We start from the raw sequence: 26,413 nt of genomic DNA on the forward strand, positions 1-26,413 counted from the left end.
AGCCCCTTTCAGTTATTACCATCTGTATGACTAGTCCAGGGGGAAAGGAAGGGAGGGGGTTGGCTCCTGACTCCACCCTTAACGTCACATGCCTGCCTGGTTCCAAAAACTGGTATCTACATATAGGACAAAAGTCTAAAGAGGGTACCACATGTACTCGTGGAGGCTCTTCCATGTGACTGGGAGCGCAATTCAGTCAACTCATAGAAAAAGCTGCATTTCTTGCATTGATTACCATGTTTACATAGAGGAATAACTTCCACTTGTGCAATGGAACTTTCTCTTCTCTCCCCCACCCACCCCCCAGCCCCAAAATCTGCTCTGGGGTTTCCCCCAGTTTCCTGGAACATATTTCGGGTTGTTCCATTGCACGAGCACAGGTTTTACTTGCTCAGTGATTTAAAAGCTGGATTAAAATGTGACATTAGCAAAGTAAACAGCGTTTGTATTTATTTATTTTAGGGTGCTTTTAAGGCCATGTGCACCCAATAAAACATCATAAAACAACAAAGAAAAATGCATTTTTTATTTTAAAGAAAAGCTACTCAGTAAAACCTCATTAAAAGAAAGAGAGAAAGCTGAATTGAACAGAAATATCATCCAGCCAATAAAACGTTGCTCCTGGAAGGCCAATTGAAAAAGAGAGGTCTTCAAGGCCTTTTGAAAACCCTTCCCCATGGCAGCTTGATGCGGGTCTGATGGAAAGGAATCCCAGACTTGTGGGCCTACTCCCTTAAATAAATATAGGTGTATGCAGTGCTTTTTTTTTCTTTAAAAAATGTTTAGGGGTACCGTATATTCCAGTGTATAAGACGACTGGGCGTATAAGACGACCCCCAACTTTTCCAGTTAAAATATAGAGTTTGGGATATACTCGCCATATAAGAAATAAGACCCAGTGTATAAGACGACCCCCGACTTTTGAGAAGATATTCCTGGGTTAAAAAGTAGTCTTATACGCAGGAATATACAGTACTCTTAATTTGACTCAAGAAAACCACCATTTTATAGTTCAAATCAGGGGAAATAAATACAGTAAATGGACAAAAGTACAAACATTCACAAAATGTTTAGGAGTGTGCATACCCCTGTATCATAGCTGCCAAGTTATCCCTTTTTTACAGGGATTTTCCCTTATGCTGAATAGGCTTCCTCGCGAGAAAAGCGAAAACTTGGCAGCTATGCCCTGTATCCCTTCAGAAAAAACACACTGGGTGTATGTGTGACTGTCTCATGTGTAAGGAAGTAAACCCGTTTTCGAAATGTTTACTAAAGGTTTGGTTGTATGTAACATGCTGTGTGGTTTTCATACGAACATCAAGTATTATAGTCTGTGATGAACAGAAACACATCTTAAATTACGTTGTGAAAGTGGTGACCTAGTTGAATATATTACAGTACTGGCTTGCAAGTAAAGCATCCAGCTCACTTTTGGGTTTAATTGAAGTGGTTGCTGAGTATCTTTAGATTACAGTGGTCTAGAGGTGTGTGTGGGAAGTGCTTGCTGCAGTTTCCTAGAAATGAACTTCCCAGAACTGGTGACAGTTTTCTTCCCCTCAACAGAACAATCTCATGGGTTGAATTTTCTCCTTCTTAGTTGTTTCACAGTGGAACAACTTATTCAACATCACTATTGTTGCATTCCTTGCTTCTACTAGCATTACTGCTGACATGTTCTTGTCAACCCTGAAATTATTAGCTGTGAGAGCAGGTGATCTTTCAGAAGTTAAAAGTTTCAAGCACCATGTTTTTAAAAAAATCTTAAGTGGTATTATAGCAATTGCTTTGTTGTGTCTGTTAAAAAGGAAACTTAACAGGTTTGTTTAAGTAATATTGAATCTGTTTTAAGCAAATACTGCATAGGCTATTTCATTTTGTAGAGGTTTTCACTAGTTTAATAATTCCCCACAATGCTTGGCTGACATAAATAATGTAACATTCATGAAATCTTTTGCCAAGCAATGGTTGCCAAATTGCTGGTCTCCAGAAAAGACTGTCAGCAGTTGATAAGTAGCTACAGCCAGTACCTTTTAATCTAGAATCACTTTTAGAGTGCCAGTCTGCTGAGACCATAATAGAATGGTCCCACAAGCAATTGGTTAACGTATCAGAAAGCGTTCCTCCCAAACTTGGGTTTAAGGACTGACTTAGCTACTTTCAAAAACAGTTTCCAACATAGCAGACCTTTACACATACATCTTACCTGCCATTTCTCTAGACTGGGGTCTGAATTTAGACTCTTCATTTACTTGGTCCTGTATAAATTTAGAATGCCACAGGAACCCGTGTGAAACTCTGTTGTTTTGCTCTTCTAAAAGTCTGGCTCTGCAAGTGTGTCTGAATAGCACCACAGATACTCTTCAGCCCTATTTCCACACAAAAGAATTTTCTGAGGGCATTTGAAAAGCATTAGAGTTATGTAGGGCCCTCTAGTAAACTTACATCTGTTAATAGCTAAGAAATCTGCAGTTAATTTAATGCTACTGACTCATGACTACAGATATAACACAATTTGCAATCCTGCCCATATGTCTGTTGTAACAAAGTAGAATTGCATTGTTTGATTAATCTGGGAAAGAAGATTACACTCATAATTACTGGTAGCATGAAACATGTGATGCCTTTATAATTTGTAGAATAAAATAAATACAGACCATTAGAGATTACCTATAGCCCAGACCACTTTGGCAGAGAGAGAAATGATGCTCCCAGTAGTGATAATAATAATCCTAACCCGCTTACCTGGGTGAAAGCCCCATCAAATTCAATAGGATTTCCTTACGAGTAGGCATGGTTAGGCTGTAAATAACTGATAAAAAGGTTGCCTCGTCCTGCCTAATGGTAAAGCCAGTTTCAAAATTATGCCCCCTCTTGACAGTCACAGAGTATTTTATATGAGGCTGCACCACAGAGAGAGATACGTAGCAAAGCAGGGCTATTCCATTGCCTCTACTGCAAGACCTGTGGATTTAAGTTAGACTTTTACCTTTCCTCAGTCATTGGATTAGATGACCCTCATGGTCCCTTCCAACTCTTCAGGTCTATGATTCTGTCCTATCACCACAAGTGGATTAATTTCTGGAGAGTTGTTATGAATACAGGGTTGTAGGCAGGATACATGGAGGAGGGGGGGGCAAGTATGCCACTCTGAGATCCTTTGAGAAAGGGTTTGATAGAAATGTAATTTAGATAGATCATGAATAAAATATGTTATCAGTATACTTATTATTAACTAATTCATTAAAATTTTAACTATAGGAAGAAGAACTGGAAGCCCAGATTTCATTTCTCCAAGGGCAATTGAATGAGTTGGAGGCCATGTGCAAATACTGTGCAAAGATGATGAATACACATCTGGGTAAGAAGATGCTGCTCTGTTAATGCCACTGTTTATTAAATTTGGGTATTGCCTTTCATCCATAGATGTCAGGGTGGTTCACAACATGAAAATACTTTATGAAAAATACAGGATAAAAATAGGAACAAAACAAAACCAATAATCCGCCCCTCACAACAGATTTAGAAGGGTATCTATTAGATGTTAATCAGCCACGGACTTGGTTAAAGAGGAACGTTTTTGCCTGGCACCTAAAAGTGTATAAGGAGCCAGCCAAACCTTCCTAGGGAGAACATTCCGCAAATGGGGAGCCACTGCAGAAAAGGCCCATTCTTGTGTTGCCACCCTCGGGATCTCTTGTGGAGGAAGCACACAAAGAAGGGCCTCAGATGGTGATTGCACGGTCTGTGTAGGTTCATGTGGAGAGAAGCAGTTCTTGAGGTATCGTAGTCCTGAGCTGTTTAAGACTTTGTAGGTCAAAACCAGCACTTTGAATTGGGCCCGGAAACTTAATTGGCAGACAAGTGCAGTTGGGCCAGGATTGGTGTAATATGCTCAAACAGTCTTGCCCCAGGGAGCAACCTGGCTGCCAAATTCTGCACTAGCTGAGGTTTCTGAACCATCTTCAGAGGCAGTCGTTAAACACAATGTGTACACCTTCTGGGTATTGTCTCCCAAATTTAGGAGATGTATCACTATGTCTAAAGTTTTGTGTATAGAACCATTTTGCAACCTTTGAAAATTCAACTGTGCAATGGGAGCATTGCCAGATTATGTTGACATGATTGAGGCTCATATTACTTTCCTCTCTTGACCAGACAAATGAAATGCAAAGTGTATCTGACCTTCAGATAGTCTGCCAAACCTCTGCATAAATCTTCATTTAACCTTATGCTATGATAACTGTTATGCTATGATCGTTTTGCACAATAGAAAGGCCATCAGAAACGAGGGGGTGGGTTTTCTTCATTCCTTTCTATAAATCTTAAGTGGATTGCTTATGCCAGTAATTCTGTTTTCTGTTTGCATATAGAGAACTTTTATAATTTATTTTCAGAGCTGATACATGGGCAACTTACTTTTACCCCAGGTTTGCATGTCTTTTCATTTGTGTGAGCTTTCTTTTCTTACCTAGTAAGGTGTTTATCCACATCAGCCTCAGAATGTTCCTTTGAGATCTATTTAAAAGGAACAGATTTTGAGTTCAATTTGCAGATTTCATTGTTTTTAATACATTGAGAGAGGTGCACTAAATTCCCCCTAAGTCCATGATAGTTTTCTCTTACCCTTCAGAAGGTATGTATGTAGCATGAAACTGACTAAGAAACCTACATGGTTCTAGTTACAGGTAGGTAGCCGTGTTGGTCTGAGTCGAAGCAAAATAAAAAAATTCCTTCAGTAGCACCTTAAAGACCAACTAAGTTTTTATTTTGGTATGAGCTTTCGTGTGCATGCATACTTAGTCAGATACACTAGAAACAGAAGCAACCAGACCCTAATATATATTCAGAGGGGGGGGGGTGATGGGAATGGGTGATGGGCTGTAAGAGTGGTAAATCAACAGGTTTACCACTCTTACAGCCCATCAAGATTTCTCCTACTTTGTCAGTGTCACTAGAGTGCAAAGTGAATATTCCTGGCCAGGCAGAAAGCAGCTAAATCTTCTTCAGCCAGTCAGTGAAAGGCCTTTTCTTGCTGTTCAGAATGAAGTACTGAAGACATGCTGTTTTGAACATCAAGAAAGGGGCTTTCACTTGTTTTCATTTTTCTTTTTGTAGAAAGAGCACTTCTTGTGCACAAATTCACTTAAGATTTTAAGGATAGCAAAGCACGCACACACACAAAATGAAACCAGGCCTGCATATCTGTCATTGCAGTGACCACACCAGGAAATATAAGGTAGAAGGATGTTTATTACTGAATTAATCCCCACTCATATAAACACATCATTATATTATTTAAGATTGAAATATGTTCCAGGCATAGAAGTTCATAACTCTCATATAAATACATCAGTTCCATATTCTAGGCATCGGCTATTTTCTGTCCATTGAAAGGATCAGAGTATTAATAAATAAAAATTCATGCTTGAAAACACAGTATGATTTGGTAATTTTTTGTCTTAGCATCCAGTGTACTTGGAAATGTTCCAACTCTAAAAAATATGACAGTTCTGCACCCAGAAGGTAGTTGAAACTATGTCAGCCATATGCTGATTATTTGGTGTTAGAGCTTTTATCAGCTCCTAGACTTCGGGTCAATATACTAGTTTGCAGTATATATTTGAGTATTTCTAATGGCTTTTTCATGCAAGCTTGCTCTTCTGCACTTAGCTAAATATCTGGGGAGGTAACTAGAAAGTATGGGGTGATATTTTGGTGATCTGTAGCAGAGTTTAGAAACTGTGTTATGCAAGGCCTGGAGAACCATGCTTTGTAGGGTCCACACCATTTCATATGTAACTTCTCATCTTTCTGACCAACTGTGTTGTGTCATTGCATCACATAAAGTGTATGGGAGGAAAAATATTAAAATTATGCATGAGTGCAAGTACCACAACCATCTACAGGTGGACCAAGACCAGCAACCTTAATGCTGAAGCTAAGCAGATCTGATCAGTTCCTAGACCAAGGAAACTCCTTGGTAATCCAGTGTACACTGCCCAGAGTTCTACTAAAATAATTAGGATATAAATTAACATTATATATTTATATAAGCAATTAATAAAAACTGCTGGGATCACTCAAAAGCTGCTACAGATTTTAACATGGTATAATTTTGTTTAAGATATGTTCTGAATGCCTCCTTGATACAAATTCAATTCTCGGGTTAATTTTTAATTTTTTCAGATAGACTATCTTATTCAGCATATTCAGTCAATTTTTGTATCCACTCTTGTCTAGAAGGAATTATGTCGCTCTTCCACCTTGTAGCTATAAGAACTCTCGCTGCCACTTTTGCATACAAAAAAGATCTTTAAATTTTTTAGGAATATCTGAATCATTAATGCCCAACAGATTTATAAATTGTGAAAATATTAATATAAAAATAGTATTTTGATATGGCAGTAAATTCATGTAAAAAGAATTAAGGAATAAATGGGATGTTAGGTATAAAAGATAATGAGATTTTTATTTTTATTGTAACATGAAATTACAATCACAAATTTATGTCCTAATTTTTATCTCATTAACAGATTGTGTAAAAAAAAAATCATTTTTCCTCCCCTCTTAAGTTGTAGCGCTTTTCAGTATTTTTGTGTGTGTATGTAATAAGCATGTAAAAATAAAACAATTTTTTTGAAAAAGCTTTATGATAATCCACCAGGTGATTTTTATACAACATACTACAATTAGATTTGTGATTGTTAAAAATGTTCAAATTTCCATATCTGTATGATGGCATCATCGTACTTCTACTCAGACATACCTTTTTGTTACCATGGGTTTGATCCTGAGGCTGCCAAGATTATAATTGTATTCCCTGGAATGTGAAGGAGGAAAAGATGAGTTAGAGCGGTAATTTTTGTTTGTGTGTTTATACAAAAGCTTTCTCATTAAATGTTCATCCACTTCTTTTGCTGCACCACACAATGACAACATAATTATATATTTGGGACCCTGCGTCTATGTTACTATGGAAATAAATGTGGTGTCTTGAATAACATAAGTATAGCATGTGTAAGAATGATAAATTGGTTCTTGTGGTGAAAACTGATAAATGGGGGAAAGGCTTCAGATTGTGTAGTTAGTCCATTTTGTTAGGTGCAAAGAGCTATGAGAGCACATTTCTTCAGCATAATATTGGAGAAACTTTCTTACTTATTAATGTTTCAGCAGAACATCACTTTGGTACCTGTTGAGCAGATCTAATGAATCATAAGACTAGCTGCCACACTTTGATTGAAACGTAGGGATTTTTCTGCCTCACTCATAACACTAGAAATCAGGGTCATCAAAAAAATATTTAGTTGTCTCTTCCCCTTAAGTGAAGCATATCATAGGCAGAGTCTGGATCCAACCCATTCTCTTAACATGTTGTTTTGGGATAAGATCAAATAACTCAAGTCTTTTTAAAACATTGCTGCTATTGTAATGGCGATTATTGATTTCTTACCCGTCCTTCACCTTGAGGTCCCATTGCAACTTTCTGTGCTGTTGGAAGGGAAGAATGGCTTTAGTTTAAAATAGATAAATGTTTGCCTTAAGGGCAGTTATAAACTTTGGAATATCTCTAAAGAAATACTTTATATTCATCTTAGTAAAGTACAATAGATGAATGCATGTGCAAAATGAGTGATTTTAATTCTGCAGTTATTTTAATTCAGGGGTAGGCAACCTAAAGCCCGGGGGCCAGATGCGGCCCTATCGCCTTCTCAATCTGGCCCACGGACGGTAGAATGAGTAGAATGTGTCCTTTTATTTAAAATACATCTCTGGGTTATTTGTGGGGCCTGCCTGGTATTTTTACATGAGTAGAATGTGTGCTTTTAAAAAAATGCATCTCTGGGTTATTTGTGGGGCATAGGAATTCGTTCATTATTATTTTTTCAAAATATAGTCCGGCCCACCACATGGTCTGGGGGACAGTGGACTGGCCCATGGCTGAAAAAGGTTGCTGACCCCTATTTTAGTTGATCTGGAGGTGCTCCATACACTGTATTTGTTTCTCAGAGAAAGCTTTTGATTTCTAGCTTATCTTCCTATGATTTACTATCTCTACCATGTTTATGCAGATAGTACTAACTATCCGCACCTTTGTAATGGTCCTTGGTCTTTTACATTTTTTCCACTATAGCCCCTTTTCCACTTTTTTCTTGTGCAGGTTGCTTATTTTGAATGATATCCAACATAAGTTTCCTTCCTCTCTGCTCCTGTGCCATCCCTGCCCCTCACCCCAACAAATCTGTTCCAGAGTCCCCCAACCCTCTAAAACAGATTTGGCAGGACCATGAGGGGCTGCAGGGAAGAGGGAAGGAAGAACAAATTCTGTTGCATGAGCAGAAATCTGTTCCGTTAGGGGTGGGTACAATTACATATCACCCTTTCTCTGTTACATAACAGAGTTTATATAATACTGCATCCCCTGGCATTTAAACCTCAAGTTTTGAATGATGTACATAGCATTACTCTTGGCTGAGTAGTGTGGGCTGCAGATTACATCTTTTCCCTCGAATTGCTTGTTGAGTTTTTGATGTCATTCCTCTTTACAGCTAGTGCCTGTGATTTAATCCTAACTTATATATGAAAAATTGCTGAAATATATCAGCAGTCTGGAAACAAAGCAATCTTTTGTCAAGAGTAGACAAGTGCTGATTTCCTGAAACAGAATTGTGGCTTTCATCTGCTTTTAAACAACATGACACATAACTCAAGGAAGCCATTTGTGACACAGAAACAGATTTTGTTTGCCTTGCAAATAATTTATAAGTCTCATAATTCATTTTTGTGGTATCAGTGCTCATTGTTCCATAAAAGATGCATCTCATGAACCTTTTCTTATTTTAAGAGAGAGATTTCAAGTTTTACAATTTGAATAACAGCAACATCAGATAGGAAGAATATTTCAAAGCAAAAATGTTTCCAGATGGGCATTTTGTCATATATGCAGTACAAGCTTATCAATACAAAAATACCGACTCAGACTGGGACAGAACTATAAAATTCTTGCCTGCTTTCCTGAATTTAAATATCCCATCTGTTGTTATTCCAGGTGTTCATTTTCCCCCCTGCCTACATGATTGGGCAAACTTGGTACTGTTTAATTTGCTCTGTTAACTCAGGTGCTAAGGGAACCTGACTGCAAATGCATTTGCACATATTCATTCTTAATTTACAATGCTGCCCAGGTGTTTCCACTTGAATTGGGGGGTATAAGACAATGAAGATCAGTAGTCTGATGGAGAGCCAATACTGTACAGCCTTCAAATAGAAAACATGGCCCCTTTCACTCTTGACCTCACAATAGACTATAAATTGTAATCAAATGCAGCATTCATTAAAAGGTAAAGGGGCCCCCTGACCATTAGGCCCAGTCGTGACCGACTCTGGGGTTGCGGCGCTCATCTCGTGTTATTGGCCGAGGGAGCAGGGATTCGAACCGCCGACCTTCTGATTGGCAAGCCCTAGGCTCTGTGGTTTAACCCACAGCACCACCTATGTAGCAATAAATACTGGTTTCCTGCCATATAAAATTAGCCTAAGCAAGCCTTGGTATCACCCACTCCCCTCCTCATGAGGAGGAGATTAGAAAAAATTGCTCTTGTTTTTACATAGCCATAGTTGAGCCTTACACCTGAACCCTAAACTGTGCTTAATTTTAATTATGATTTGTTGAAACAAGCCAGCTTCATCAGGCAGTGTTTCGGTTGAACTGTAATTGTAAGTGTTTTTTTTAAAAGGTTATTATCCAGACTCCATATTTTTTTAGATATATATCAAAGTATACATTCATCTTCATTGCCGCTGGGTTGAAAGTAATCTAGAGGCACATAACCCTGGTGCTTTCTTGCGAAATAATTGTTTTTGGCATTGCAGGAAATATTCAAGAAGTCATTCTTCATGAACACTTGGAGAAGGAAGATGAAATTCTAGTGTCTTTGGCTGGATTGAAGCAGGTATAGATTCTGACAAAATGAAGATTCTATGTATAATATGGATAATATTTTTTGAATTGCACTTCAATAATTTATATTATTTTTATCTGAACTTTGCATTATTCAGGATTATAACTGCTGAACTTTAATAGTTTGTTGAGATTTATTATGATAGTGAGCAAAAGAAGAGTCTGTGGAACTTACTGAAATAATAATGCTGGTAGACTGTTCTGACTTTCAGTTTCTTCTTGCTGCTGTGAGCTGAAGAAATAGTAGCCAGAGTAAAAGGCCACAACTTTATCAAGCAACATGGCAACCAAACTCAAATTACCCAAGGCCATTTCAGAGGGAATCTAGCCAACCCCAATCTAGTCCTCCAGGGCATATCCATGATAGGCCAAACCATTTTAATAATAAATTCCTTCACTAACAGGATCCCCAGTGAAACACCAGGAACCCTGTTGATTCTGTATTCTCTTGTCATCAAAGTTAGAATCATAGAATTGTATAGTTGGAAGGGACCACAAGAGTCATCTAGTCCAACCACCTGCAATCCAGAGATCTTTTGCCCAATGTGGGGCTCAAACCCACAACCCTGCCTCAGTTATGACAAGTAAGACTATAAGCAATCAAACCAATGAAATGACCTTAAAACTTCAGGTCAACAAGAACAATAACCTTAATTTGACTAATTGTGCCCTTTGGAATTCCATAGAAGACCAAAAATACACAGCCAGTGAAGTTGGCATGTAAAGATTACATTCTAGTGCCCAGTAAAGAGAATTTTTTTAAGCCCATGATGTTCCAACAAGGTGAGTGGCTAGATGAAATGTCTGACTCATCTCAATGCTCCAGTTTTGCTTCGCCTTCAGTTTACATAGCCTCACCTTGCAAGATCTCACAGTATCTCAAGCATTACTATCATTTCCCAGAAATCTTGTGAGGCCAAGAACTTTGCAAACCTTGCAATTTTCTAAAGGAATCTGGCAACTTGGCCCCCTCCCTGCCCCATGCAACAGTAACTCACTTTCTTACCACACCCACCACCACTGAGGGATGAATGGTGGGGGACCTTTTAATAGGGGACCCAATCTTTGTTCTTAATATTCTGATGTCATTGTAGTTGTAAGATCATGCAATATGGGTGCTTTCAGTTAGATTATCAGTTTTAATATATGCCTGTTCTCTCTCGCAATTTTTCAGTTCTTTGTGGAATTGTAGGCTGGGTCCATAAAGGGCTCAGATCGATACACTATGGCACATTTCAATGTTTTAATAGAATCCAGGGGAACTGTTGTCCTTTTAAATGCATTTCCTTTATCTCATCATTCTTGCTAGAAGATTCAGTAGCACCCTAATGCTTTTACTCAGAAACACAGTTGTCATTTTTATAAATGTCTTCAACAATTCAGGCAATCAATGCATAAGAAGATTGATTCTGAAGAGGGCCCGGCTTTAAGTGGCAGATGTTGCAATGCAGCTAAATTACTTTCCCCCCTCTTGATAAACAGATCAAGGATATTTTGAAAGGTTCCTTACGTTTCAATCAGAGCCAGTTGGAGGCCGAGGAAAATGAACAAATCACAATAGAAGATGATCACTACTGTTCTAACAATCAGACCAAGGAGACAAATGAAGCTGTAGAAGAGCCTTCAGTTGCAAAGGAGCCCCAGCCTCTAAGGAAGCAGGTAAAGTGCATGCGTTTCAGAAAAGGGAGGTCTAGGGTACTTTTTAAAGCCTTAAAAAAGGCAGAGAGAAACGATAAAGGCCTAATCCAAGGCAAGCAAGCCCCATTGAATTCAAGTCCCAATGGATTGCAGGCTTGGAATTTAACAACAACAACAACAGTTAAGTCACTTTCAAAATAAATAAGTAGCAATAGTAGCTTCCAACGCCATTTGAACCTTTTTTGATAAGAATCTGAATTTATCTTTTAAACTTTCTGATGTCCACCAACATGAATGGCTTTTAGGTGTGACAGGTTCGTGGACCATAAGACTATTAATAGCTACTAGGCATGGTGGCTGAATACAGTGGTATTTTAGTTTTCCAACAGAATGCGTTCCAAACCGTTCGAAAACCAAAGTGCAGCTTCCGATTGGCTGCAGGAGCATCCTGCAGCCAATTGGAAGCCACACTGGACGTTTGGCTTCCGAAAATCGTTCAAAAACCGGAACACTCACTTCCAGGTTTCAATCGTTCAGGAGCTGATTTGTTCAGGAGCCAAGGCATTCAGCTTCCAAGTTACAACTGTACTGCTTCCAGGATCAGAGACAAACACCCCTCTGAAAACCTGTTGCTGACAAGCACAAAATGAGAAAGCTGTTGTCTTTGTATCCTGCTTCTGGGGTTCCCACTTGGGAAACAAGGACTGGATTCAATGGGCCTTTAGTCTGATTCAGCAGGGCTATTATGTTCCCCCTTTGGGGCAAATATCTTTGAAATGTCCTATTCTAATCTCAATTACTCAATTACTAATCTCAATTTCAAATAAAGTGATTGTCTCTGTTGCTTCTCTGTTTTCTTGTATATATGATGATAAGCTGTGATATGGTAAAAGATGCAGAATCTGACTATAGAAACTAGGGATTTCACTACAGAAGATGAGCATTTTTTGGCATTGTTTGACTCTTCCTACTATCTTTGTCTTCTAGACTATCATTATGCAATAACATTTGACCAGGTACATTGCTGCACTATGTCTATTGTCAACTGTTTTGAACCATTCTCCTCTTTCAGCTGTTTGGACTTTTCCTTCAAATCCGTATGGTAGCTTTCTCTCTTGTAAAACGCTCATTCAAGTTATGAAGGGAAATAGCTCTGTCTGCCTTCCATGTAGCAAGCGGTTGCATTAGACTTTTCTGTCTTATACATAAGTGATACATCCATTTCAGAGTAGACGATCATATACAAGCCAAGCACCAGCAAAAACATTCATTTATTTTTAATCCATTCTTCATCATAGAGTGATCTCAGGGCACAGCACAATTATATTTTAATTTATAGTTTTATATTAGAGTTTCAACTATGGTAATCAAACAAACAGATAAAATGATAAGATGGAATATTTGGAAAACCCATAGCGTAGCTGTTTTCTTGAGCAATTTCCATTATTTGAAGAATTTTACAATGGAAACTCCCAAGGAGTTTCTAAATGTTATAGTTGTTTGACATTGGCTTTCCAGTGCTATGTATCAGTCAACTCTTTTCACACATATGGTTTAAGAACCCTTTTTCTGGGTAGTCCTCTTTAAGACATGTGCAACTTTTTAAGAGAAGGAGATTGTCTATCTCAGTACCTTGGAGAGCCCTAAATCAGGATTCACTTTAATATTGCGTGTTAATTAAGTTAATATGGGGAGCACTTCAGATATTTCTGCCTAAAAGCTGACCAGCGAACTTTGTGACCAAAGAAAAAATACAGAATCAGACAAGTTTTACAAAACATAGTTTAGTTTACACTATGGAAAAGTAAAATATTTTTAAAAAACTTTTTTTTAAAAAAGAATTCTGCCTAATTGGTCAGGTATGCCTAAGAGAATAATCCATTCAGTGAAAATAGAAACTTGCAGGATTGGCCAATAGCCTCCCAGCAGTCTTGTCAATACAAGTCAAGCTGCCACTGTGCCCCATCCTGCTTCACTTTTGTCTGTAAAATTTGGGATTTGTGGACATGATCTACATTGTCACCCCTGCAACATAGTCCAATATTTTTCTGTTCATAGCTGTCCAGCTATGGGATGTTGCTGAACCATTGACGGGGCTGGGATGCATACTGCAACCCAAAGTCATATTAACCAGTGTCATTATTCAGTGGTAAATCTACTCTGAATCTTCAAAGTTTTAGGACCAGGTCAGCTTAGACTATCTGCTTAAACATGAAAAATGTGATTTCGAAAAGTTTTAGACTGGATTCATTGCCGTGATGGCTCACATGCTCAGAAGCCTATAACTTGTTGGGTGCTACTGAGAATTGCAATCTGCCTCCAAGATATCTAAGGGAGAATGACAGCTTCTGTTTAGAAAACAGGCTATGTCTGCTTACCTGTTGTATGACATTGTGAAAGCCAGATCTACAGTAAGTATCAGGCTCCACTTTGCATACTGGACTTCCCATGTCGGTATACTTTTATTAGCAAAGAATGTAGGAAATTGCAAACCATTTAATGTAAATTTCATCTCATAAAAAAGCCAATTGATACTTTTCACGGAACAGGTGGGTGTGGCTTAATAGGATTTTCTGTTTATGAATGTTAGGATAGATGGTTTCTGCATTATTATTTTTTACATTTAAGCCAAATATGATAGCCCTTCTATTACTTACTTTGCAAATAATATCCAATGGGTTTAGGTGTTTACTAAGCAATTACACCTGCTTTTCAGTCTGCTGAAAGCCCTGCTAAACATTTTAGAGACAACATTAGAGCAGAATACCAATGCATAGTATGAAACCCTCCTTCACTGAAATAGATTAAATTAGCCCTCTTAAATTTCATGGAGGTTGGGTTCTATCCATCATGCTGTTGTGCAGATTTATATAGAGGCCAGCATCTTTACAACTAAAGTGGGCAAATGCTTGTTCAAATAGGTAAAGACAATGAGATCTGACTCTGGCGAGCTGTCAGATGTTTGGGTGGAGTGTGCTCCATTAGAAAGTGAAGCTAGAGAGCCCTGAGAAGGGGTGGTGGTTTTGTTGCTTTCTGTGTACTTTCATGGAACAAGTGTAAGACAGTGAGCATTGCACATAGCTTTGGTGGGGAAGAGGTTTCTCTATTCAGTGAGCTTGTCAGCTGGTGCTCACAATGCCACTTCCCACAAATCTAGATCACTGTATCTATTCATTGCCAAGAATATGGAACTTTTCGCTCCTGGGGCCGACCACCCAAGGGTCCCACTGCACAAGTGGCCCTTTTAAGTGTTGCTGCCTGGCCAGTCAGCAAGGTTCTGCCCTATCGGCACAGTCACTTTTTTGGCAGGAATCTGCCCCTAGATCCCCAGGCTGTGGGGAATTTCCTGCAACGGTCAAGCAGAGGGAATCGAGGCTAGAGCACGAGGGCTCGCAAATGTCACCCCACCCTACCCTGGGAAGACGGTGAGCAGCCATTGCCAATAATATGCAGCTTACCATAAGAGCAGGCAGACACTAGGACCAAAGTATGGTGTTTCAAGCTCATTACTATGAGGGGGGAAAGAGGCCAAATATACCTTGCTTGGCCTATCCCAGTAGGAATTCTGCCTGAATTTGGGCCCTTGGTATCCTGAATTTAAAAAAACCCTGAAGTGCTAGATGTTTGTCCTCTTCTTTTTCTTCCTTTTTCCTTCTCTTTGTGGGATTTATAAAGGAACAATCTTACTTTAGACAAAAAGAATGTAGATCTGTTCCAATATATATAACATGTAATGCTTACTATATTTTTTATTTCAAAAAAATTAGAGGAAAGGAAAACATTAATATACCTCTATTTCATGTCTTCCTTTGTTCTGCTTAGCTTTAACTTTAATCAGAAGCATTTCTGATTTAAGCAGAGGCTTGACAGGCATATGTCAAGAATGCTTTGATGGTGTTTCCTACTTGGCAGGGGGTTGGACTGGATGGCCCTTGTGGTCTCTTCCAACTCTATGATTTTATGATTTAAAGAAATAAAAGCTTTGTAATGAATTTTCAGAAGTTAAATAAGTGCTATGTTCAATGGCCTATACAGAAATGACACCAGAGCCAACTTTCCGTTTTAATGAGGCACGGTGTGGTATTGTGATATCTTTAGGTCAGGCTGGAAGAATTTTATGAGTGCAACATAAGCTTTTAAAATATTGCGACGAATTAATTGGAACATTTTAATGCATCAGTATCTATCCTATCAAAGTCAGTAGTTCTAAACATAGACTAGGCTGCAATTCTCTTTGAGCAGGCATGCTTTGGATTGAGCTTTTTATGTATTAGCACCAAAATAACTAATTGTATTGCTTTTTCTACCCCTCTGCAGTAGTATGTGTGAGGCAGCTTCAAGGCTGCTACCTCTACTCCATTGTATTGCAATTACGTTGTGGCTGCTCACATTTCAGCTTCTTCTTTTTAACCTTGGGCTAATTCATGCATAAAGTTTCTTTTGCCATGATTACCTGCACACAGTAATTTCCATACAGATGCAACTGTGTTGAAATAGCCATTAATCCAACATGTAGATTAAAAATGAGCCAGCATTTTTAAGTCCCATAGATTTCAGTGGCAGAGTTAAGCAGATGCTTAACTCTCTCCCAATAAGATTAGTGAGGTTGAAAGTTCCAGACGGGGGGGGGGGGGGGGCTGAACAGCCTTTCCTCTTTTTTTCTGCTGCCTTAGTTATTATAGACTTTATTAGAGCTAGGACAGTTGAATGCTTGATAGGAAAATTGGGACTTGACCTTTCTCTATCAATCTATCGGAGATGCCAGTTGTCATCTCATAATAAACAAAAGCAGTTGTGTATGTCCGATTGTGATTTGCAGAGAGATAGCTTTACAATAGGGCAGGGGAAAGGGGTGAATTAATTTAGAATTTTACAAAAGGTCGATTATTTATATGATCAGCGCATTATATTTTCTTTATACGAGACCAGGGAACGGTCAAAATTCAGAGCCACTGTAATATTTACAATTAGGGCTGTCAACACGCAAGGGAGAAATCGGCTTCAAATGTTTTACTTGCTGGATTTAAATTTAGAGGGATTTGCATATTCTTTGCATATTGCATCAGTATAGATGTTGAGTAGAGGAAGTTTCAGCAGGATGTTGCTTTTCCTCTATTGGTAGTATAGTTGTCACAAAAACTACAACTGATAGCATTCTCTCCTTTGCAAATTTTAAGGGAGAGGGCTCTGGTGTCTTATAAGGTGGAATGGAAAGAGAGAGTTTGCTTATTCTAAAACTGCTGTTGACATGAAGGGAAGGACAGCTGATTTATCTCTCTTTTATGATCCAGACACCCCTTCTTTCACTGCTCACTATTTTACCACTTCCCATCAGCCACACCAATTTCAGTCTTTCATCTCCTGCCCTGCAAACGCAGAGAGCCGGCGTGGTGTGGTGGTTAGAGTATCAGACTAGGACCTGGGAGACCAGGGTTGAAGCCCCACTCAGCCACAAAGCTCACTGGGTGACCTTGGGTCAGTCACTGCATCTCGACCTTATGTACTTCTCAAGGTTGTTGTGGGGATTAAATATGAAGGGGGAGAACCATGTATGCCAGCTTGAGCTCCTTACAGGAAAAAGTAGGATAGAAATGCAATCGTTCAATCAATAAAAGATAGCAGAAATTCATTTTGTGATTTTTACACAGGACATTACCCCCCCCCCCAATGGATAGCTAAAGGGAGGCACACACATGAACCCATAAAGCTTGTAGACCTGTTTAAAACCTAGTATCAGGAGGGCTTGCTTACTTTAGTGCATGATGGAAATAACTTTCATCCTACTAGAAGATACTCATCAGGAAAAAATGTTCGAAGAAGCCATATGGCACTGGGTGTAAGGTTGTTAACTTTCAAAGCTACTGGAAGTATAATTCTGTCATATTCCATTTATTCAGTAGCAGCAGCAGATGGGAGAAAACATGCTTCATATCACTATGAGTTTTTCTAAACCAAAACTGGCAGAGGAAGGAGTGGGGAGATATTTCACCTCTGAAAATAGCAGCGTCAGAAAAAAAAAAGCTAGCATGTTGCAAAGGATGCTGCAGGGAGATATATCTATATATGGCTTGAGAAACTAATTACATATAAATTTAGAGATTTCGTTTTAAAATGTGTAATGGAGTTATTTTAAGATATATTTTTTGCAATGCTGTAGTTAAGAGTCAAGTTGTATTAACGGTTCGCGCTTTGGGAGTCACCAAGAGCCGCTTCTCGTGTGACATTTTTTCTGCACAGAGATAACTGAAATGTACAGGATCATTGTAAAGAATGTGCAGTTGCTAATGTGTTGGGAAACCGACAGCACAACTTTGGCGGGAGGGAGAATTGCATATGCTCTGAATGGCTTCAGTCCTGTGCATGCTTATGATAGGGGACACCTTGACCCTATAAACCCACTCATCCTTTATAATCTGTAGGAGAGACCCTGCTTAAAGAGTTCCCAACTAGGACCCCCTTTATATGTGCCTTTACTGGTGTGTACCTTTACACGGGAACGATGGTGGAGGCAACGGCAGCCACGCCTGTAAAGGTATGTGCTAGCTGTGATGATGGATGCAATAGGCGTGGTATTTAAAAATGGATTTTCTGACATGCTTGCCTGTTCAAAATTCTTTTGTTTCATAGGCTGTGGCCGATTTGAGTGGAAACTCTGCCAACAAGCACATGGATGACTATATTCTACTTTCCAAAGAGGAGGGACGGAATGTTTGTCCTGCTGCGGAGCATGTGCAGACTGTGCCAACCTGCAAGGATGTGACCACCAAGAGTGAGGTCCCATGTCACTCTTCTTTAGCCTTTTCTGATCCATTGATGGGGTCCATATCTGCCTCTTCTAGTAACCTCAGTTCCAGCCCTGATGACGACAGCAGCAGCAACAGCAAGGATTCTGATTTCACCATTGTTAGCCCCTTGGAAATTTAAGTCAGCCTGTGAGGTCAGCTGTGGCACATTGACATGTGCACCTGACACTTAATGGGACTGGGAAACTCATAAAACCAGAGCACAGATGTGGTAAAGGCAGTCCTTTTTCAGCAAGGAAATCAAGACAACAATTATGTAATGATTGCCTTTAAAACATGCACACGTGCATCTCAAGATCTAATGTATATTAAAGGTACTCGTAGGTTTACTTTGTTAGCAACTTCTTGGAATATTGAAGTAGTAGTAGCTCATAGTCACTCATCATGTAGAATAACATGAAGTATATAATCTCGTGGGTAGACAGGTGAGCATCTTTTCCAAATGTGGGGAAAGCAAATGAGCATCAGCTTGGATCCTGGCAGATTTATTTGGTCTCAGGAGAGAGCGGGGGTACTCTTCCTCAAAACATGGCAGCTAGAAAATCTGAAAAGTAAAGGTTTCAGAATTGCATCTCAGACACTAAGACAATTGGCTGGCCTCCTGAACCATTTCCTGAAAGAAAAATAACATGTTGAATTTACATACAGCAGAAACCACTAACTGCTGTTCCTATCATGCAAAAAATTTCCTCGTAAAGTAATACAAATTAGGTGCACATTACGGTAGTTGCTTTGAAACATTTAGACTTTAGTCTCCACTAGATATAAACTTGTCTCCCGATGAATAAATTGTATTGTTGTATATTATAGCCTGGAACATATTTTTATAGCTATTTCAGGACATCCACAATCCCCTCAGGCCCAGGACCAAGGCTCATTGTAGGGTCATAATGCAGCAGTGTTCCTTAGCCATGTAGAAACAGTTCCCTGGTACTCATTTTTTAAATTTAATTTAATATGAGTGCACATGATTATGTATACATCACCACATGGAAGGGCAACAAGATTCCTCGTGCTTTTTTATACCAAGGATGTCATCTTTCACTCTAGCGCAAATTTCTCTCACAATCTTAAGAGTAGGCTAAAATATTTCCCAAGGCTGCTTCTGGCCTTGGGATCAACTGATATGTCAGTGTCCATAACAAGTACATAGTAAATAATGCTGATAGAGTAGTGGCTATGTTCCTTTCTAGCTTTTAAGAGTGTAAGTTCTCAAAGTAGCTCTTCCTCTGAATCTCACACCCAGCATGGCCAATTTGAGAATAACCAGATGGTAACTGCAGAGAAGAGCTAAAAATCAGGGAAGCACAGGTCTGAGCGATTTTCCCATGGACCTGCTCCTTTCCCAGGGAATACCCACCCTTTAGCTCTAAATCAGAACAAACAGAAATCCATGGAAAAACCCAATTGCTGTTTTCTCCAGTTGAGCGCTAAATAGTGGTTTCCCCCAGGAAAAAGTAGCAGGACAACAGGAAGTATGCATAAGCCCAGAGACATAATTCTGTTCTCAAAAGGCTTCTTCCTTTCCCTGGCAGCCAGTGCTAAACAGTATATGCGGCATTGCTCTAGATTACACTGACTAATATCACTAAGCCAGGGGGAGAATTTGGGTTTATTGAGATTAATAGCCCCAAGTGTCTAACCTGTTGGGGATCTTTCACCTTAGCAATACATTGGTGTTGAACAGACTGAATTTCAGAAAGCTTCTGGCTTGCAGGTTGAACACAATAAAACTCAAGGGATGGGTGGGTGCTTGGGTGTCCAGATATGCCCACCCATGCATTTCTGTATGCAAATATGCCATGATAGGGTTTCTCCGGATCCCATCAAGAGAGAGGCAATGGTTCAATGATGTCAGCCTCCAAAAAGACCTAATTAGCCACTAATCTGGTCTCTCTCTTTTTAACTGCATTTGGAAAGGAAACCTCTTAGCCGTGAAATGTGTAACCCATTAGGGAAGGAGTTTTTACTAAGGGTGTTGTGCTTCATTATATATAATTATCTCTAGGTTCCTTTGGAGGTAACAAACAAACAAAAGTCGCTAATATTAATGCAGCGCATTCCGCCACCCCCCTCCCCCTCCCCAAAACCCTGTTCTGTAGAAAGATATTTTGGTTCTGGTGAAAGATATTTTCAAAGATTTATCTCAAAGTAAGACACTTTGCTTGTATGCTTTAGTTTTCTTTTCCAGACAGACACACACAGAGTATAACCACCGTCATGTAATGCAGTTGCATGGTAAGTGATAGGGCATGAAGATGTTAATGGTGATTAATTGCAGTTGTAACTTACATTAAGAATACTTCTACCCCTCCATCTGCAGCATGAGTCATGCTAAACCAAATTACAACCTGACCCCAAAGCATAAGTGTTACATAACGGATAGCTCTCCTGAGAATATTGCCCCTGTCATTTTGTACAGGGGATTGTGGGGTTGGGAGATGCGAGCGGTGGGAAATTATTACCGTAGATCATATTTTGCCCTGAAGTGAATGGAATAAGATTGTTGGGTGAGTTTGCTCTCCTAGAAGTCAGTTGAGCTAGCAATACAGTGGTACTTTCTCCTAGTTCTGTATCCGTGAATGTTCTGGGCAGATGACCCAAATTAACAGGTAATAGCTATTGAACAGTGGCAGGTTCACATTTACATATTCAGACACTTTCAAGTAATTCTTCACAAGATGATGCCCTTGTGCCTTGTAAAAGTGGGAGTAATACTGAGAGGTTGTGTAAAGAGCTTAATAACAAATGCAGTTTGTGAAGTCATATTGCTGTTCTTCTGCATGCAAGACCTAAAACATACTGTGGTTATGCAAGGTTTCTGTGCCAGCTTAAATCTAGCACTCCTTCTCATTTAAACTTACACAGTAAACCACCTCAGGATTCATCCTTTATGGCCTGTGCAGGCTTTTTTTAGATATAATTTCCTTTGAATTTGTAAGGATGACAAAAATGGATTACATAGCTGGTGATTAATTTTGATCCTTTAAACGTGACTAACCTTTCTGTTTAGATTTGTTTCTGTTATAAAACAGGGGAAAGTGCCATTTGGAGCAAACTGCTTTTTAAAATTGGGAAACCAAGTAAGAGAGAAACTGTAGTATGGTATATCATCTTTCATCATGTGGGGGTGGGGGAGTTCATAGAGGGTTTAGTAATTTTGTTATGATTGACCCTTGCTGTCTACAGATAATTCAGGGATCATATTATTTTTCTTGTCAGAGCTGTCTTAGTGCCATGAAACAATGCAATTTATTTTATTTTTTGCTCTTATCTTGTTGTTGTTTTAAAAAAACATGTTTGCTATAATTAGTATAACTTTACTTCCTCAATGCCTGTAATTATCTCTGGTTTCAGAAAAAAAAACAGTGCTTTACTGAAGGACAGCAATGAAACCTAAGTAACTCCATTAGAGGAGTCAAAATTGGTAACCCTATGACACAGTCTATCTCAATGCTATACTGGAATTTGCTTTTTTGATAATTCTGGAAGTGCTTGATTTTATATGCATGTCGATCCAGAATGACTACCATAATATTTGGTCATAGTAATCCCATATTGCCTTACATTTGGATTCCTAGATGGTACTTTCCACTTTAAAGTACCAGTTTATTATGTCTTCTAAAATTAACTTACTCATCTTGTTCATGGGTATCAGTAATCTAATAGAAAATAATATGCAGTATAAATGGCTGCTTAGTACTAATATGTGGAACTCTAAAATGTTTTTTTTCAGCCTCTTAGAGTCTCGTCTGATTCTTATCACATCTTCGCCACACGGCTCTTTCAAGTCTGTTGCATGTAATGTCCACATCACTGCATAATGGTTATGGCCATATAGTGACTGGATGTTCATTTTTAGCTGTGGAAATTTGTATCTTTCCTCTAGAAGAATGTCTGACGTACTTTATTAAAGAAAGAACTAACATGCAGACTCTTTGCGTTTCCCCTTGAGTTTTTCTTGCAAAAGTGACGAGTATCCTACATCCTCTCCCTTAAAAAAAAACACAGTTCCCACCCACCTTCATAGAGTTCAGTCTGCTCAAAAGGTAGGAAAATTAAATTTGATCAAGTACTGTCAAGTTATTGTGCCCCCCAGAAGGCACTGCCTCGTGTCCTCCTGTGAGTCAACAATTTGTACAAATATGTGTATGCAAAAGAGAAAGTTAAAAGAATGTTCCTGTACACAAAAGTATGGAAAGAACAATCCATTCTGGCCCATCTCCATACAAATCCTCATTGTTTTGTGTTGAAGAGCAAGATCATAAGGACAATCAACTAGATAGTAAACAAAGACACATTTGGAGCAGAGACCTAACATCTTTGAGTGACAGTAAATGGTGTAAAACTGGGTGACAATGGAACTTCTAGTTTCTCTTCTCCAACCCTTTGCAATCCCTACCCATTTGTTCCAGGGGATTCCCTGAGCCCTGTAGTATAGACTTCAGGGATATGCAAGGGAAGAAAGAAGCAGACTCCCTCTACGTTGGATCTCATCCAGTATATCTTAAGATACAAGTTGTTGAAGCCAGCAGCTGGCAGAACAACTCAACTATAGCAGCTTTGCCGTTGGGCAGATGCGAAGAAGCTCCATGGACCACTCGTAGAGTTGGAAAGGATCATCTAGTCCAACCCCCCTGCAGTGCAGGAATCACAGCTGAAGAATCCCCAACAGATGGTCATCTAACCTCTTGTTTAAAAACCTCCAATGAAGGATAATCTACCACCTTCCCAGGTAATTGATGTTAAATTATTATTCAAGCTTTACAAACCCGGTTATAAACCTGGTTTCAAATTTTGGTTAATAGAAGAAATAATTAGTGCAGTGTAAAAGTAATAGTACCACCATGGGCAAAGTGCTCTTTAGAAAGAACCTCATGGAACTCAGGCAGCAGGAAGGAACACGGGATCTCACAGTAAATTCCCAACAACCAAGGTTAGGAGACTGAGAGAATGCCATCCAGCCTGGCTTCATAAGGGATCTTACTGAGTAATGTGTAACACAGGTGGTGTGTGCATTTTCTGCCCTCTTCTATATACACATCCAAGTGAAAAGCATGTTCTAATAATTGTTAAAGACAATCTGCTCCTGGGTGTGATGTCACCACCTGGGTCCCCATGACTCTATCTTCTGCAGTGTGAAGGACAGGAATCCAGATAAGCCTATTTCAGGAAGATTTGGTCGCCAAAATATTTCAGGCCTGTTTTCTGAACTGAGCAATCCGTGTCAAGATTTTGCTGTCTGAGTTTATTTGTTTTCTTCTTCCTTCCTCATTCCTTTTTCCTTTTGTGTCTTGCCTTTTAAAAATTGTAAGCTTGGAGGCAGGGACTGTGTTATTTTGGTTGATCTATTAGCTGCCCTGGGAGTTTTTTCTGTCTGAAAAGGGGCAGATAAATGCTTTGAAGGTATGAATAAATAAAAAATAGATTATTGTTTTCTCGGATTGATTAATGCAGAATTCTTCTAGGGCATGGTGCAGAGTCCCTTGTGTTACACTTTGCAAACCATCTGAGCTCTAAATTAAAGCCTTCTCACAGCTTCCTTCTAATGTAGGCCTGGTGCAATGCAGTAACAACTGTTGGTTTCAGTGCTCCTCTGAAAACAATGGGGTGCTTAAATAGTGGCACAGCCACATTGGTCAGCTTCCTGGCTTTTGAATGTCAGTTGTTGTTGTTTTTTAAGACTACTTTTACTGTTCTTCTGTGCAGGGCTCTCAAGTGTATACTTCATGATTAAACATGAAAGGTGTAATTTCGGAAACCAAACCTGCCTCAATGCAGGATAGTAATCATCCTGCCTACCACAGTATGCTGTTCTCTGGAGGACAATCATCAGGGCTGTTAACTCTCTCATTGTACTTGCTAGCTAAAATTAGGGCCAAACTACACATTATGCAGGAGATCAATGACTGGATCACCTTTTATTCATTCCCTTCCCTTGCCCCCCTCCCTACTAAAATACAGCAGTGGAAGCCTGTCTGGTTTTCTTGTGGGGTGTGTGTGTTAGTAACAGCAAGTCAGGGGCAATTAGCTCATCTCCTTCAGGGTTCTCCTCTTCAAAATCCTTTGCCTAGGCTCCTGCTGGAGTGCACCCAGAGCAAACAGCAACTGGAGGGGTGCTCTCGTCTGGAAAAACAGCAGAGGCGGAAGGGAAAAATTAAACACCTCTTTCCACACCACTGTTCCAAAGAAACCAGCACTGCCCCACTGTGGGTGCACTCCAGTGGAAAAGAGGTTGGGATACCCAGACACAAATCTCCTGTGTAACATGTAGCCTGGCCTTTCGAGGCAAGTGGAAGTCTCTGAGAAGGAAGTGCCTATTGAATTGCGTGTTGTCTACAATAAATTCTAGTGGCACCAACATGTAACATGATAGATGGTCCCAATAACACTTGATCCCGATGCAAGGAGGATAGGGACACCACCTGCTTCAGCTTATCTAGGGCAGTGGCTGAATTAGAAATGCACATGTTCTATTCCTCAGATATGGCAGCCTATTCTGGAATGGCAGTGCCCTGCCAGCAGGTGGCATGGTGGACTGGCACCAGATTTTTTCTATTACTTACATTTCCAAATCAAAATATCCTAGAGCCGGTGCTGCTGGCACTGCAACTGAAACACAACAGTGCAAAAGGCTTGCAATCTCTTCTTACGGTCCATGTTCCACCCATGATCATGGGAGTGGGTGGAATGACCACTAGGCCTGACAGTAATTCCTTGGAGGAATCTGCCTTATACCAGGCAAGGCCATCAGTCTCACCCACTATTGTCAACCCTGACGGGCAGCAGCTTTCCAGGGCCCCACTTTCCTCAAACCTAGTAGACTCTTACCCACCTTTTGAGAAGGAGGTGGGGCAGCTCTAGGACACTGACAGTGCCCTCCTTCCTCCTTCCCAAAGCCCAGCGTCTCACATACCCAGCTTTGGGATGGCAGTGCAAGGGCTGGTGTGTTGGTGTCAAATTTAGGCTTCAGTCCCACTTGCAGGTGCCTGCACACCACAAGGCAGTGTGTGGCCCGTGGGTTCCACACTAGCAGCCCACTTGGTATGAAAAGTTGGACCACCCTGCTTTGGGCCATGTCCAGAAAGACACTAGAGAACGGAAGGTGGCAGGTGTGCCTGGATCACTGGTGTTTGATTTAACTGAGTGCCAGGCTCCTGAACCCCTTTAAATGTGTGAAGGGGGTGGGGGGAGAGAAAAGGGTGTCTGGTGTTCCTAACTTTAGCCCTGTTTCCTGCTTTGTATCAGTCACTATTGCATGCTTCTGGTACTCGTTTGAGGGATCCCCAGGCTTTAAGACTCTGGATTCAGACCGTGAATGCCACTGACTGCAACCGAGCTATGATCCTCCCCATCATAAACAATCTGCTCAGTTGTTGGTAGTAATGTTATATCAAGCCCAAATCCACATGCAGACATTCAAAATAGTGTGAGCACTTCTCATACCCTTTTGCTGGGCAAGAAAGAGGGCTGTTTTCACAACAGATAAATGATGGCCCAGGAAATTAATTTTCTCCCACTTCCTGTAGCACTGCAAATCAGGCTCTTTCTTTTGAGTTTTGTCTGACAACCATCCCCACGGCTCCCAGGAGCGCTTCATATCATCTTTGCATACCATGTGGCAGATTTATTGTATTGCAAATCTTGGCAAAACACATGGGTAGAGATTTAATAATGACAGTAAACACGTTGGGTGCATTTTGCTGTAGCTGTAAATTTAATTTGCATGTGCGTCCAGACTTGGCGCCTTTGTTATCTGACAGAGTTTGGCTCTGTTGTGGATAACATCATTACTGAGAAATCAGTTCAGTTTATAAGCTGAACACACCACAAAGATTCAACTGATGGCAAGGTTCCTTGGGCTTGCAAATTGAATCAGGCCACTCTTGAGAGGAAGAAAAAATATCCAGAAATGGGTTAAAAACCAAATTGTTGTCATCCACGTGCAACAAATGTATGAAATTATGGAGACAAACCAAGTGATGTATTCAAAAGTATTTAAAATAAGGGA

At 39.8% G+C, this 26,413-nt stretch overlaps 1 protein-coding gene across 15 annotated transcripts in view; it reads left to right on the forward strand.

The window, feature by feature from the left end:
• Positions 1-22,334, forward strand: part of TBC1D5 (TBC1 domain family member 5) — a 247,358-nt gene extending 225,024 nt beyond the window's left edge. For 14 of the 15 annotated variants that reach the window (XM_060280677.1, XM_060280685.1, XM_060280676.1 and 11 more), the window contains 4 exons: positions 3,259-3,358; positions 9,874-9,953; positions 11,444-11,620; positions 18,227-22,334. In XM_060280677.1, the coding sequence (XP_060136660.1) occupies positions 3,259-3,358; positions 9,874-9,953; positions 11,444-11,620; positions 18,227-18,523 (654 nt within the window). In that variant the 3' untranslated portion in view covers positions 18,524-22,334. Of the gene's footprint in view, positions 1-3,258; positions 3,359-9,873; positions 9,954-11,443; positions 11,621-18,018; positions 18,132-18,226 lie in introns of all 15 variants that reach the window. The other variant, XM_060280682.1, reaches the window with a different exon arrangement.
• The last annotated feature ends 4,079 nt before the right edge of the window (positions 22,335-26,413 follow it).

Source organism: Zootoca vivipara, chromosome 12, assembly GCF_963506605.1.
Source record: "Zootoca vivipara chromosome 12, rZooViv1.1, whole genome shotgun sequence".
Taxonomy (NCBI): domain Eukaryota; kingdom Metazoa; phylum Chordata; class Lepidosauria; order Squamata; family Lacertidae; genus Zootoca; species Zootoca vivipara.